Here is a 14,941-nt window from a genome sequence, read left to right on the forward strand (position 1 = left end):
AAGATGGTAAAAAGCTTCCAGATACATATGAACAAATCACTAATCCCTACAGCACATGGTGAACACCATCTTCCTGGAAAGCTTCAGAAGTGACAGCAAATGCCCCTTTTGTCTAATTTGGAGATAATCTCTCACATCCTTTGAGAATGGCCTCACCTGGAGGGCTTCTGGGTGTGGTTGGGCCCAAATTACTGAAACCAGCTGGTAGTTACATTTGCTTCTCCGGTCATTACCCTGGTCCCTGTGGCAGCACTTCATGTGCTTCAGCCTTCAGGATCCTTCACCCCTCCACTGCCTGCTCATCCACTGAGCTCAATGGAGGAGGAGGACTTCCAGGGCCAAGCGTGAGAGAGCAAGAGAAAGGTGAATACCCCAGAGACTGTTGCTGTGCTGAATTCAGCCAGTTCTTCCTGAGTTTTCACCTTCTCCTCCCTTCTTGCCCTCTGCCTGCCCCTCAGCAGCACCTGGAGTCAGCAGGTACCCCCCGGGGCAGGACATCTCTGACATGCTGTTACATCCCCCCACCAGCACCTTTTCTTGAGGTTTTTAACACACGGTAAATCCTGTGGATTGGAAAGAGAAAGATGTTACAGCCGATCAAGTAATTCTTAAACCCAGAGCATGCTGTCGTTTTCCATGCTGGAAGCTCCTTTGCAGGGTACAGGGGCTGACATGGCTGGTGCCAGCACTGGGGAAACACCTTCTAGCAGGCAAGGTGCAAGTCAGCCTAATTGAGATGAATCTTGAGCCTTAGCAGTGATGTTGCTGTTTCTACTTCACACCATGCTTGTTTGTTGCAATATGATCATCCCATGTGGGAATCAATGACATTTTTTACAAGCGGGGTTGGGGCTCACTAAAGAACAGTGTTTTAAACTGAGTACATGTTTTATAGTGCTGACAAGCAAGTGTTTTTCTGTCCTTCCAGCGTATCGGTGAGCACTGTGGAGTGCTACACTCCGGCACAACGAATTCCCCAGGAATATCGTGTGAGGGTAGGAATCGACGAAGCTATTCGAGACGCGAGCGATCATTTCACATATAGAGAAGACCCCGTTGTTTTAAAAATTCACCCAGCCAAATCTTTTCTTAGGTGAGTAAAAGTTTCTTATAGAAATAAGAAAAATAATAAATGCAAGAATGGCTACACTACGCAGCAATCTTTCAAAAGAAATTGCATTTTTATCTCTATCTGCCATGCCAATTGCTTCTATTATGGTGCAGTTGCAGAGGGTAGATCATTTCCTTTCAGAAGTGAAGGAGAAGGGGGGAGGGTGCCTCTTTTCTTTATGTGATTTAACTCCTAGCTGCTGCTGTGCATACCTGTGATGTCCTTCTGAGATACCTACTGTACAGCTAAGTGTGTCTCCTGTTCTGTGTCTGGACATTACACTGATTAGTGAGGAAAATCATTTAATGTGACAAGTCAGCGGTACTCAGGAGAGCAAATGGATTTTAAAATAGTCTAAATCCAGTGCTACATAAATATTATGAATATATATGTGTGGTAGTATGTGTGTGCTTCTAAGTGACATATTTATGGTCTCAGTAGCTCTAATCCAAGCCATCTGCATTTGCCAAAAAGATGTCAGCAGTAAAAAAGACACCTTTTTCAGCACCACTGAAAGCCATAAGTAAATTAGCAAATGCAAAGTACAAGTATACACCCTCCTTTAAAATGTGCACATTTGTTTTATGTCCTGGCATACCACAGTTTTTTAAATTATTTTTCTTTTCTTGTATTTGATTAGTTGTTATAGCAAGTGTAAAATTTGTTTCCCAGAAAAATAATCTCACTGCTCAGACCTATGTATTTGCATTCATCCCATATATCCCTAATTCTGGCTTTATGTTGTCATTTACTCTAAAATATAATTTGTAATTAAAATTATCATAGCAGATGTATCATTATCTTACTTTTTTTTTTTTTTTTTTTTTTTTTTTTTTAAATTTTTCCTAGTGGTGGAAGTACAATCACAGCTCAGGGAATCAACTTGAACTCAGTGTGCTTTCCTCAGATGGTGATTACTGTACCTAAACTGGGAATGAACTTCTCTGTGGTGAGTCAGTCTTGGAGAAGACAATCTGTTATCTTGTCATCTTCATGTGGTGAATGGCACAGAATTTTCAGTCAAAATACTTTGATTTTTGCCTTGAAACTTTGGGGCTTCCACCAACATTTTTGTGTTTTCTGCACAGTTTCCACTGCATAGGCAAAACTCAACAACAAATTTGAAATTAAGCTGGGAGTAGAAAAACAGTTTCCAAGGAATCTCTTCCAAATAAATAAATCTTTTACAGTATCTGATAACAAGATTTTTATATTGCCATTTAACAATGCAAATTCAGCAACTAAACACAGAACGATGCAATACAGGTATGTCAGATTACGTGGCAATTTCACATGCTACTGTGATAGGTAGGAAATACATATTCAAATGGTGACTGTGGGTATAAAAGGAAAATGGAACAATCATCAAAGAAAGAGGAAAAGTAAATATGTAAAATCCAAAGTAAGTATTATTTTGAAGAATTTCTGACTGCCAATTTACCTCTTGGGGTAAATCCTTCCTAACATATTTGAGCTCAGCAGCTAAGTTTTTAGAGAGGTTTGGGCTTTTGCAGTTGGCTACCTCTGCATGAACAGAGGGTCAGTCAGCGATCTGAGCCTTCTTTTGTTACCTGAGTTGATGATACACAGTGTCTAAATCTAAACATGTTCTGATTTGACAAATATAAGGCAAAGATGTCATTTATTGGCTAGTTGTACTGGAACTGTTTCCTGTAAGCTTTTGCCTACACATTTGTTGTGCACCTCCAACACTTTCTTATCCTCTAAGGTCTGTTTAGCCTAACTGAAGCTAAATTGACCTCCACTCTCTATGACATGCTACGCTACTTCTCATATTCTCAGTTTATTTCTAATGATCATCATACACTATTTCCTGTATTGAATTCTAAGTATTAGACCTAGCTTTGCTCAAAGCATTTTAAACAGTATGCCTGCAAATTTGTAGTCTTTTATAGCTTCAAGGTCATAATATTCTTCATGATCCTAATTTGTATGATATTATGAGTGTCGGGACCTGAATTTCAGCTGGATATAATCATGGCTTGTAATTTAATGGGTTCAGATTTTAATCTGAAAATCAGCGCCCCTGCAATGAAACATGGTGTTCAGTGTTATCAAATGCACTTTACCCATGAGTCAGAAAGCAAAGCAATTCAGTGAAATCAACCAAACTCAAAATTTATTAGTTTTTGAGTAATGTGGGTATGATTATTTCTAAGTACAAAAGATTTCCAAAGAAAAGATCATTGCTGAAATCAGCTCTTTAGATTTTGCTTTGTGTGGTCTTTCTTTTGAAGTAGAGATCATTCACTTGCTTTCTCTGTTCCCCTGTGAGAATATGTGATATTGCTTCTCTTTGGGCCCTGATTCAGCATACCTTCCTTGTCAAATATTTGGGACTCCCTCAGAATTTGAACAGATTTTAAAGGATCTGAAGTTTTAAAGAACTAAATCCACTGTCTGAGAGTGACTGGAACTGGAAACTCCAGGAAAGGAACATTGTAGAGTTTACTCTCTCCCCCAAATACTGGGAAGCAAACTTTCCTTTAATCAGTGGTTTGCTGTCATCCTGCTTTTTAACCTGCTATTGAAAAAAGACATGGACATAGTCAGAATTATCTCCCTTATTCTTTTTCTTTTTATACATTGCAGTGTGTGTGTTATTTGACAACACTCCAGAAGAGGCAGGTCTGACCCTCCTTTTCTATAAGGATATCTGTCCCCTACCACTGCTGAACTCTAAGAATCTGCCCCAATGTAAAAGCAGCTATACACAAATTTATTCTCCCTGCACAAAGGGTGGAATTATACATTCCTCAAACAGATTATAATCCAGAGTGTTTTATACTTTGACACTGCCCGAGCAATGTATTTTGCTCTATTGAAATTAAAGGCTTCTGGCACTCGGTGGCTTTCCCTGCCTCTGTGGCAGGCCAGCTCTATTTACCATTTGTTCTGCCACTAGTCTTTACCTCGAGCTGATTTCTCAAGGAAGGATATTAGTTCTCAGGAAGAAGGGGAAGATTTATAAGTGGCAAAACAAGATTGCACTGTGTAACTGAGGGAATTGCTGATGGACAATGCCTATGGCTGCAGCCTGCCCCATCCTGTGCTGGAGATTCTGGGCCCTATGCAATGAGCCATATGCCAAAAAAACAAATTTTCATCCAGTCATTGCAAAAGTAAACAGTGATGAGGAAGTATTTCCAGGAGGGATCCAGAGCACTGCAATGACCAGCTATCCCATTTATAAAGGAGAAAACAGGCTGTGGTCCTGAAGAGACCGAAGCCAGACAACAGTACAATCCAAACCAAAATGATTGAGAAGCCCTATAGGCTGAGGTTATGTATCTTTCTTCTTACTTAGTTTGGGAGAGGAGAGCTAACTGAGTCATTTATTTTTTAATTGCTATTTAAGCCCTTTTTCTTTCCAGTTTTCTCTCACCAGCCTCCTCCAAGAAGCTGCTTTTGTCAGCATTCAGAAACTCTGGCTCTTGGGAAAACTAAAGGCAGCACTGAAACACATCCCAAAGCATCAAAGGAAAGTACAGATGGGAGGGACCACAAAGACCTATCCTGGTCTGCTTTCCTGTGGCAGGAGCAAATGTACCTAGACCACTGCCTGACAGATGTTTGTCTAGGCTGTTATTAAAGCTCCTTGTGAAAGAAATTTCACAACCTTGCTTAAACAAGCTTTGGAGAGAGCTGCTTTACCTGCTTACCTGGTGGTTTGGAAAGACTTCTTTCTAATAATTAACCCAAGTCCTAGCTGCTAATTAGCTATCTTCTTGTTTAACCCTCAGTGGACACAAACAACAGATTACCAGTCTCTCCTGCTAATTTTACATATTTGCACTACATTATGAGTCAGCCTTTCTCTTTTCCAGTTGAAACAAACCAAACTACTCCAAATTCTCCTGATAAGTGTTGTTTCCTAGAGCTCTGCTCATTCTTTCTGCCACCTCCCAGACCCTCTCCCATTTGCCTAAAACTGGTGGTGCCCAATTTAAAAGAGGTCTCACTTTTCCTGTCAGCTATCTGTCCCCAGACCCTCCATTCACTCCCTCAGGCTTAAATGTGGCCTAGAGCCTTGATGGAGTCACAGTGTGAGTGGAGGGTCACTTTTGTAAGCAGAAGGAGCTGTTGGGGATGCTCTGCATCCCAAAGCCTCAGCAGCAGAGCCAGCTGACCTGCCCTGGGGCGTTTGCTCCTCTGTCTGTTTCTTTCCATCCTGGTGGAAGTGGTGAGCGGTACAGCTGGTAAAAGTTTTTCTGAAACAGCTCCCATAAGAAATGCAGTTTCACCAAGACTGAAAATTTTTGACGGCAATATGCCAGCCCCCTGTAGAAGAAACATTTAAGTTTCTGGGGCCTCCAATATAAGAAGGGCATAGACTTGCTTGAATGGGTCCAGAGGAGGCCACGAAGATGATCAGGGGGCTGGAGCACCTCCCTTATGAGGACAGGATGAGAGTTGAGGTTGTTCAGCCTGGAGAAGAGAAGGCTCTGGTGAGACCTTATAGCGGCCTTCCAGTACTTAAAGGGGATCTACAGGAAAGGTGGGGAGGGACTCTTTATCAGGGAGGTTAGTGATAGGATGAGGGATAATGGTTTTAAACTGACACAGGGTAGATTCAGATTGGATAGAAGGAAGAAATTTTTCCCTGTGAGGGTGTTGAGGCACTGGCACAGGGTGCCCAGAGAAGCTGTGGCTGTCCCGACTTTGGAAGTGTTCAAGGCCAGGTTGGACGGGGCTTTGAGCAACCTGGGCTGGGGGAAGGGGCCCTGCCCATGGCAGGGGGGTTGGAACTAGATGACCCTTAAGGTTTCCCTCCAACACAAACCATTCTATGATTCTATAAGTTGAGCTTTTCAGCTTTCATGTTTGAAGTTCAGTATTTCTGAAACTTTTTCTTCTATAAGGCAAAAATGCCTTTCTTCAGCTTTATAATTTCCATTTAATATTTATTTAAATTTCCTTAAAATTATTCAATACTGTGTTCACACTAGTTGTGTTTATATTACATTCTATGTTAAAACTATCAAAATAATACATTTTGCCTTCTTCGAATTTGGTATTTCAACAAGTGAAAAAATGTTATAGTTATTGAACCATATGTTTCAATACTTGCAATGTGTTTCTTTTTAATTTCTATTTCATGAGTCCTTTTCACCATTTGTTCTGACTAGGAACAAAAAATACGAATTTAGGCAGTGCTGCATAAATTCCCAACAGCTCTAGATAATGCATAAGGATAGACAAACCCTCTGACTTCTGCTCACACATCCAGTTTCTGTGTGAGGTGCACAAGGAGGGGAGCAGCTCATTTCTTTCTTTTAATTTGCATTGTGCCTATAAAAAGGCTTTGCACAGTTTGGAGTGGTATTTGATCAGGAGTCTGTTTACAAAGTCCTCTAACCTCTGCTATAAGTTGTGCTAGATGATTCTTCTGCTTCTGAAGCACTTGAGGCCAATATTTTCTCTTTGAAAGCCTGTACTTCTCATTGATTCCCCAATCGTGAACAACTGGTCATTTGGGGATCCTTTGCTGTAGCATTTTTAATATTCCATCCATTATCTAATTTGGATATATATTCCCACTGCTTAATCTCTTCTAACCACGAATGTCCCAAACTATGCAAGGTTGTAAAATTAGGGAGAAGCACCTTTTAATGCGTAGCCTTCAAGAACTGACCCTGTAGCTATGGAGGATCATCTCTTTCCACAGACTTTTAATTATTTCTTCAGTAAGTAGTCTCTTGAATGATTGTTAGCATTTCTTAATTGCTCCCTTCTAGATGCCATTTCCTGCTGTATTACAGGAGAATTTTAAAATACCCTAAAGTTCTCTCATTGTTTACAAGCCTGTGAACAATCCTTACTCATAATACTCATCAAAATGCCTAGAATTCACCTGTGAGTGTCTACCTTAGATTTATTAAATAATGATAGAATAAATTCCCTGGAAACTGTGGATGGTGAGCATGTAATTACTGAAGGTGTGTTCTTGACTACCTATCTGAAGACACTTAGGTTTGGATCCTCTATCTGTGTTGACTCTGTAGCATAAAGCTGTCACAGGAGCCCAGTAAAGAGCTTCCCTCATGAAGAGGAACCATGACCTTTCTTTCTGTGCTGAATCTGCATCTCATGCACATCTGCTGCCAAGGAAAGAGTGCAGCGGGAGATGTCAGGGAAAAGTCCACACTGTGAAATCACTGGGGTGCCAGGGATGTGGTGCTAGCACCAGGGAGGAATTTAAACTCCCGGTCAGTATTGGTCATGTTGTGCAAAGAGCTGTCTCTTAGACCCAGGAGCAAGAAAGGTTTTGCTCTACCTTCTGGTCCAATGATCTGATAGACTGGAAGTATCATCTCCCATGCCTTCATCAAAGATGACAACTAGAATAAAAATGCTACCAATCAATTAGGGCCATTCATTGCACTAACTGAAATGACAGTAAAAGCCAATGAGTTCTCTGAAGAATCTTCAAATGACCTACTTGACTGTCACTGCTCAGTTTCCCACCTACACAGAAAAGCTTTCTGAATGGGCTTTCCTCAAGTTGGACCTGAATTCTCATCTCTTTCTATTGAGAAATCATCCTTTGACAGAGACAGTTGGAGAATCTCCCAGTCTGTCTTTAACCTCATTCATCTTTCATTCTTTGCCGGAACTCCAAAAGTTTACTTGTGAAAGGACAAATTGGCCCTTTTCTCCCTCCTGACTACTACAGATTCTGTAACACATATCCAACTTCCCCTCTCTTATCTGGGTCAACTTCTGGGAGACCTCTGGAGCTCAGAGGTACTCCCTCATACTTTTCCTGTTGTTCTATCAGATGAAAAAAAAATTGAATTGGGCACCGAAGTTCAGATTCTGTAGGTCAGGTTTGAATTAATTGCCTCAAGGGTCATATTTTACAAATGAAACAAGAATACATACCTTTAAGTGATGAGTCATATGCATTGTGCAATGGTTTATTATTCCCTTTGGGGTATAGTATTTACTTATGCTTGTGAAATGCTCCATAATTTTTACATCTTTTCTTTCTTATTGTCACAATTATAGTCACAAGAAGAATGTAGGCTTAGCTTTTAAAGTGAATGTGCTTTAAAGCCTAATTAAATAAAAGTTAAAGGTGCTGGGTGATAGGCAGTATCTTAACTGAGAAGGCAAGAGATTGAATTAGGGTTTTTTTCTTATAGATCTTCAATCCAATATTTCTTGAAAACTAAACCGTCATATCCTTCAATTGCTAAAACCAATTTCAGGGTAAAAATGTCATGTCAAATCAAGTACCAATAAGGGCATTGCAAATAAGATTTTTCTTGACCTTACCAATCAGTCACATTGCATCCCTTCCAAAGAGTATTATTAGATTTTTATCATTTTCTGAAAGCTTCCTCTTCAGAGACCAGCCTGATAAAGTAAAGTATCTGATTCTAATAGATAGCCACAAACAAAGTTATGAATACCACTGCTATTCATTAAAGGGACATCACTACTCTACAGTAGATAAAAAGTATAATGAAATTACATTAATCAAAAATATAATGATTACCAGGGACATATTTGGGTTTATAATTATATATATTTTAGTAATCCCTTTTTAGAATCGACACAATATGATAGATATCTTTACGAATATTCATGTATCATGGAAAAGTATGGCTTGAACATCCGTTATTCTAATGATGCATCCTATTATTACCATACTGATTCAAATTAATTTCTAGATCCATATGATATAACAAAGCCTGAGACATAGTCAATGGTGTATAACAAGGTATTCAAAAGAAGAAGATCAGTCTAATACTGTAAGTACACAGAGCGAAATTCTGCCTTGTCTTGTGTCCCACTGATTACCTTGTTGTCATGGGGGATGCACAGATATTTCTGAATTTGTGCTAGGAATCTAAATGGGCTGTTAGTTACATGGGCGCAAGTCCCATTAGCATCACTGAGAGCTGCACCAAGTTATTTAACTGAGTGCCGAACTCACAGCTCACAGACATGTAACCCTTGTAGGAGAGCTCTAAAACTCTAGTGTTCAGTTTCAGAGCCTTGAAAATGTTTCCCTCGGCAGATTCAAGATTTCACAATACTATGCACAGAAACATGAATTGCTGTGGTGATAAGAAAAAGTGCTGATTTGTAGATAGCTAATTTAATCCCACTTTTCAAGCTAATGTGAGTATACAACTATACAGCTTGAACAGTTATGTCACTGATTTGAAACAGCAAAATTACATTGCATTAATTTAGCATATTAGAGACAAATGTAAACTAATTTCACGGCTCCTTCAGGCAGCATTTTATAATGAGAACCAATTTAATTTGAAAAAACAGAAAAAAAAAAGTATTTTTTGGCCTTCTCTAGATGCACAAAGGTATTCAACAGCACTGTTCATTTTCCAGGGAAATTTCTTGTAGAACAAATGTAAGATTTATGATGACTAGGAGCTAAGCCCCATTCTTACTGGGGCATATGTCAGCCACTCTATTTATATTTAAAAAAAAAAAATAAAATAAAAGAGCAATGTCTGCTGTCAGGGTACATTGTACAGGGAACTACTTACAGGTTTATACAGTTGGAAGAGAAATACTTCTGTGGAGCTGAAGCAACTCTGTGCCAGAAGTCCTTCAACCATATCCATGGTAGGCAGCATGAAAGGGAGGCACAGAGAAGGGCGCATACAATACAATCACAAACAAGCCACTCTGCGGTTTGCATGGGGCTGCCCTGCACCCACCATGCCTCTCGTCGATGCTTGTAGATGTGCTGTTGACATTATAATCAAATTAGTCACGTAGAAACCTTCACAGTCAAGAGAGAGAAGTTGACCCTTCTAGAGCACTGTTAATCTAATTAAAGCTGTTGTCTGAAACGGATCAGATGAATTCTGCTCTAGGTGAGCCTCTTTCCCTCTGTTGACTATAAAGGCAGTTTAGACAAGTAACTCCAACGCACATGTCTGAATGCAGTCTGGATGAATCCCATCTGCAAAGATTCGTATTATCCCTGCAAACTGCCTAAACTCAGGCTTCAGATCAGGCTGTCTGCAAACCCCCTCTGTCCTTGCTTGCAACACAGCAATCCTTTTAGGAAGGGCCTGGATCCATCTGGTCTGTCTCGCAAGTCCTGCATCGAGGCGGTATGGAATAGAGGGAAGCACCCTTGGCCAGACATTTCACAGCGGATCACACCCCCACAGCACAAAGCATGCTCTGTCAGGTCTTCTGGAGTTGTGGGGTGCACCAGCAGCTTTCCCCTAGGAAGCACCTCCAGAGCAGATCCTCACGAGGAATAACAGCAGAATGAGGGGCAAGCGTGGCTTCGTGCCTGCTGTCAGGCAGCTCCTGCACTGCAGTGAGGAGCAAACATCTCATCCCTGCTGGTCTGAGATTCGGTGTGAAGCGCGCCCTGCAGTCAACACTCCCAAGAAGGACTTGCACGACACCTGTGTACCTAAGCATCAAATGCCGCACATCTGGGGCCTTACACATGTATTTTTAGAAAGAAGACACACTTTGCTAAGCTTTCATGGCCCAGAATCTCACAGGGACTTTGGCCTTAAAGCTCTTCCTCACAGAGTCCATAGCACCTTTCTGGAAACATAGCAATTTAGCTATGCTGTGGGTAAATGGTGCTTTACTTGTGTTTTCCTCAGTTTCAGTCAGATTCACTGGCCCTGTTCTTACCTTCTCCTCTGGTCCCTTACTATTGCTTTGGTAGTAAAAAAGGAAGAGAAATCCATGTGGCAGTCACTCTGACATAGGCTGGGTAATGTGAATTATGACTGCTCAGTATGTCAGGCTAGCCTCCTGATGGTCCTTGGCTTTGGAAATCATTTTCCATTAATTATCTGCAAAATATTTACTTTAAAAGTGCTGTGAACAATCAGGCCAGGAAGCTTGTTTACTTGAACATTTCCTCAACAAGAGTGCAAACACCATTCTCATGAAGTTTTTATACTTTTCTCCCAGCTCTGAATAAACGCTGTGCAGTACTGATCAGGATTTTGCTTTGGTTAAAGAAGAACAAGACCCCTGGTGTTTATTTTTTCAGTATATGTGTATTGTTAAAGAACAGTTACGTTCATCAGTGACTTCCTATGCACGTACTTACTGCAGTTACCTCTTTCTTTCTTATAGGCATGTAGCCACCGCTCTAGCTCAGAAATAATCTGCTGTACAACTCCTTCACTGAAAGCCTTCAATCTCCAACCACCCTTTGTAACCAAAGTGTTCTTTATTTTTGATGGTGTCAGCTCTTTGTACTTTGATTTTGATTATGTAAATAATCCTGTATTTAAGCATTTTGAAAAGCCAGTGTTCATCTCAAGAGGCAACCAAAATGTTCTGGAAATTAAGGTAAGAAATGTTGAAATAAGTTTTTCAATTATTCGCAAGCGCACATCAGCAGCATAGCATGGAACAGAAGTTTTAATGAAATAAAGGAAACCTGATGGAAGCAAGGGCAGAGAGAGCAGTGTGTTCGGTGTCACAACTTAAAAGATGCAGAGCTGAAAACAGATACATACCGGGGTGGTTGTTGGCATCAGGAGGGGTGGGAGAGGGTCTTTCCTCATCCTCATGGTAGAACCACACGGTGTCAGCTTCTGACTGTGCTGAGCTGGGTCACCAGTTCAGGATTAAGCATGGCCAGCAGCCCAGAACCTGAAGTGTGTGGTCTGCGCGTGAGACCCAGCTCTTACTGTCACGTAGTTTTGTGTCATTCCTCACAAAAGACGTGGAGTTGCCTTTAGAAAGTGGCCTAGTGTCTTTGGCTCTAGAACTGAGGGAAACTGGCCTGTGCACAGAGTCACTCATGAGGATCAGTCACCACTGTAGCTTAAATATTTACTGATCCATGAAGAATGCAAAGTTGATGCTGAGTGCCTCTTAAAAGAGCATTGAGAATAGCCTACACGGCACTGAGAAGCACCTCGTAGGAATTCAGGCCTCTCTCAGGCACAGGCTGCTCTCTACTACAGTGCTACAGAGAAACTTAAATCCATTTTGTGAGAGTCTGATTTCTTGAAATCTAGTGCTTTTATGAGTTAGTGTCAAATAGAAACAGTATAAATATAGGTATTTCTAATTTACAATGAATATTTATGAAAATTTATTATTATGTACATGTAATTTATATAGAATATCTGTAATTTACACAGAATATGATTTATAAAAGTGCTTCATGGAAGAGAATCAGTCTTAATGCAGGGGTCATCTCTTTGTGTATCTCCTCCATACCTCTGTAAGCCAAAACTCTTTTCCCCTATGACAGTCATGAAATCTTGAAGCCCTGAGATCTCTGACTCCAAGATGGTCCAGTGGGCCAGCTTCTGCACTGCAGGAAATCAGAAGGGGTTACTTCAGAGCTTCTGTCAGCCATGCTGAGTTCCAGTCAAACTCTCTGAATATTGATCAGTCGTCACAAAGTGGAATTTCGACAAATTCCAAAGAGTAAATGGTCTGATTTCTTTGTGTTTTGGTTTGGTTTTCTACTTGGAACTCTTGGCTGTACAATTACTCCTTCCTCAATGCAGAGCAATTCTCTGTTTCAGTTGTGGAGAAATGCTAGAAAGAGTTCTGGTGTGCGTGTCAATGGAGACTTGGGAATATATAGCTGCTGCATGGCTCAGTGCCTCTGTGCAGTTACAGCAGTGTTTTCCAGTATTTTCCAGGTCATGCGTATCAACCCATTGGAAAGAAGACTGATTTGAGAAGAATCATAGACTAAGATTGGAAGGAACCTCTGGAGGTCTTCATAGTCTAATCCCCTTGCTCAAAACAGGGCTAAGTTAAAAATAGGTCAGGTTGCCTATAGTCTTCTCTAGATGAGTTTTAAAATCTCCAAGAATGGAGATTTTACAGCTTTAAAAAACCCAACTCCACTAGCCTTGCATTGTGCATCGTGTGCTTCAGCTCCCTTCCTAGCTCAGTGGCCCTCTGCTGTACTTCATCCAATTTGTCAGTATGTCTCTTGTTCTGTGGGGTTCAAAACTCATCACAGTTCTCCAGGTGTGACCTCACCAATGCTGAGCAGAGGAGAGCAATTACCTTCAGTCCACTGGCTTTGCTGCTGCTAAAGTATGTGCTGAGCCTTCATCACTACAATGGCACATTGCTGCCTCATTTGGAAAATGCTGACCTTGTGGTCAGTCATTTTCCTAAATCTGTTGTCATCTGAAAGCACAAGGACAGTGCATCCTATCCTTTTGTCCAGGTTGTCAAAGAAGATTTTAAGCAGTATTGGTCCCAATGTCACCCACTGACAAACGCCCCTTGTTAGACTTCTAAGTTTTGAGCTGATGACCAGCCAATCTTTCACTTACCTTATAATCCATCCATCTAGTCTGTACCATCCCAATTTGTTTTCATTGCTAGGAGAGACTGTGTTGCAAACCTTGCTAAAATCAAGGTAAATATTGTCCAGTGCTCTCCCTTCATCTACAGAGCCACTCATCTCCTCATAGAAGTCAATCAGGCCACTCAGGCAAAATCCACCCTTAGGGTTTTTTTTAAACTCTCTTCTTTCTTTTACTCTTGAACCTTTTATTCTCCCTGAAGGAGAAGTCTCTAGTGCTGTTTATTGCTGGGAAGAAGCCATTCAGATGAGAAAGGCTGGCTGAGGACTGTCCCACTGACAACTGACCAAAGTCACAGTTTTGTAGTATTGATGTCACCTGTAGTCCTGGCACACAAGGCAGATGTCTACCTAAGCCTAATTCCCTGGTTATTTGCTGGCAACCAACTGGAGAATAACATTAGTGAAAGCTGGTCTCCTAGAGCAAAGTATGAACAGGCACCAATTTAACGTCTTCCTCTAAATAGAATTAGTTATAGTGGGATGCTTCTAGCAAAACAGTGAGGCGACTTTCAGATATTATAGTCGTGAGCCAAAAGATCATTACAAGCCATATTGGCAACAGTTTTCCCTTGCCCTGTACCCGCATTCAAAAATACATACACACTAGTTTACATGCCTCATGGTCATATTTTGTGCAGTAATTAAGCAAGCTCAGCATGAAATTAAATGGCAGCTTGCTTCAGTGAACAGTCTGTTCTACCAAACCAAAGTTCTTTTATCTTTTTCTTAATTAGTTTCAGAGGGGCGGAGGGAGCTTTTATCACAAAATTTTCAATCAAACTAATCTAGTGTGACATATTTGGCTTTCATCAAATGACAGTGGGTACCAATTGAAAGGTTCTGTTTGGTTTCCCCTGATGACTATAAGATGTTTTTGTAAGAAAATGTTACACACAAGAAAACATTAAGCCTTCTACCGAAAACACAGTCAAAGCACTGTGTGCCATGAATACCAGCCCTTCTTGTTTTCAGTGCCAGCCCTTTTGTATTCCATACTGCAGAGCCTCTCAAGGTCCCACATCATCACTGTCTTCCTCTGCCAAGTATGTGTCTCTTTGAAGTCTCTCAGTGCCCACGATGCCCCAGTCAGAGGGGTCATGGCAGAGCGGCCTGAGGCACTTATGTGCTTCAACACCATGAAGACACAACTTCAGAAGTGCTCCCATCTCCTGCCAACACGGGAAGCTCTCAGGGCAGGAGAAGTTCCGGTGTTTCACTGTTGGGGACAACCAAAGACCCAAGTCTGCTGAAGAGGACATGGTCTACTTCCTACCTCCTGCAGGAGCCACTGACCCAGACCTGCAAGCTGGCTTGATGACAGCCCAGTGTGTTCTAGCTGTGGAAAAAAAACAAAAAACAAAACAAAACAACAACAACAAAAAAAAAAACAACACAAAACCAAAATTAAAAAAAAAAAAAAACAAACAAACAAACAAACAAACAAAAACAAACAAACAAACAAACAAACAAACAAAAAACCCACAAATAAA

At 40.9% G+C, this 14,941-nt stretch overlaps 1 protein-coding gene across 4 annotated transcripts in view; it reads left to right on the plus strand.

Moving 5' to 3' along the window:
* The window catches only part of MET (MET proto-oncogene, receptor tyrosine kinase), a 92,452-nt gene that overhangs the window by 57,093 nt on the left and 20,418 nt on the right, over nt 1–14,941 (plus strand). For all 4 annotated transcript variants that reach the window (XM_032998783.2, XM_042793124.1, XM_042793123.1 and 1 more), the window contains exons 9-11: nt 929–1,093; nt 1,961–2,060; nt 11,231–11,449. In XM_032998783.2, coding sequence (XP_032854674.2) covers nt 929–1,093; nt 1,961–2,060; nt 11,231–11,449 — 484 coding nt within the window. The remainder of the gene's footprint in view (nt 1–928; nt 1,094–1,960; nt 2,061–11,230; nt 11,450–14,941) is intronic.

This window comes from Tyto alba, unplaced genomic scaffold (assembly GCF_018691265.1).
Source record: "Tyto alba isolate M040663 unplaced genomic scaffold, T.alba_DEE_v4.0 Super-Scaffold_2, whole genome shotgun sequence".
In the NCBI taxonomy this organism is placed as follows: Eukaryota; Metazoa; Chordata; class Aves; order Strigiformes; family Tytonidae; genus Tyto; species Tyto alba.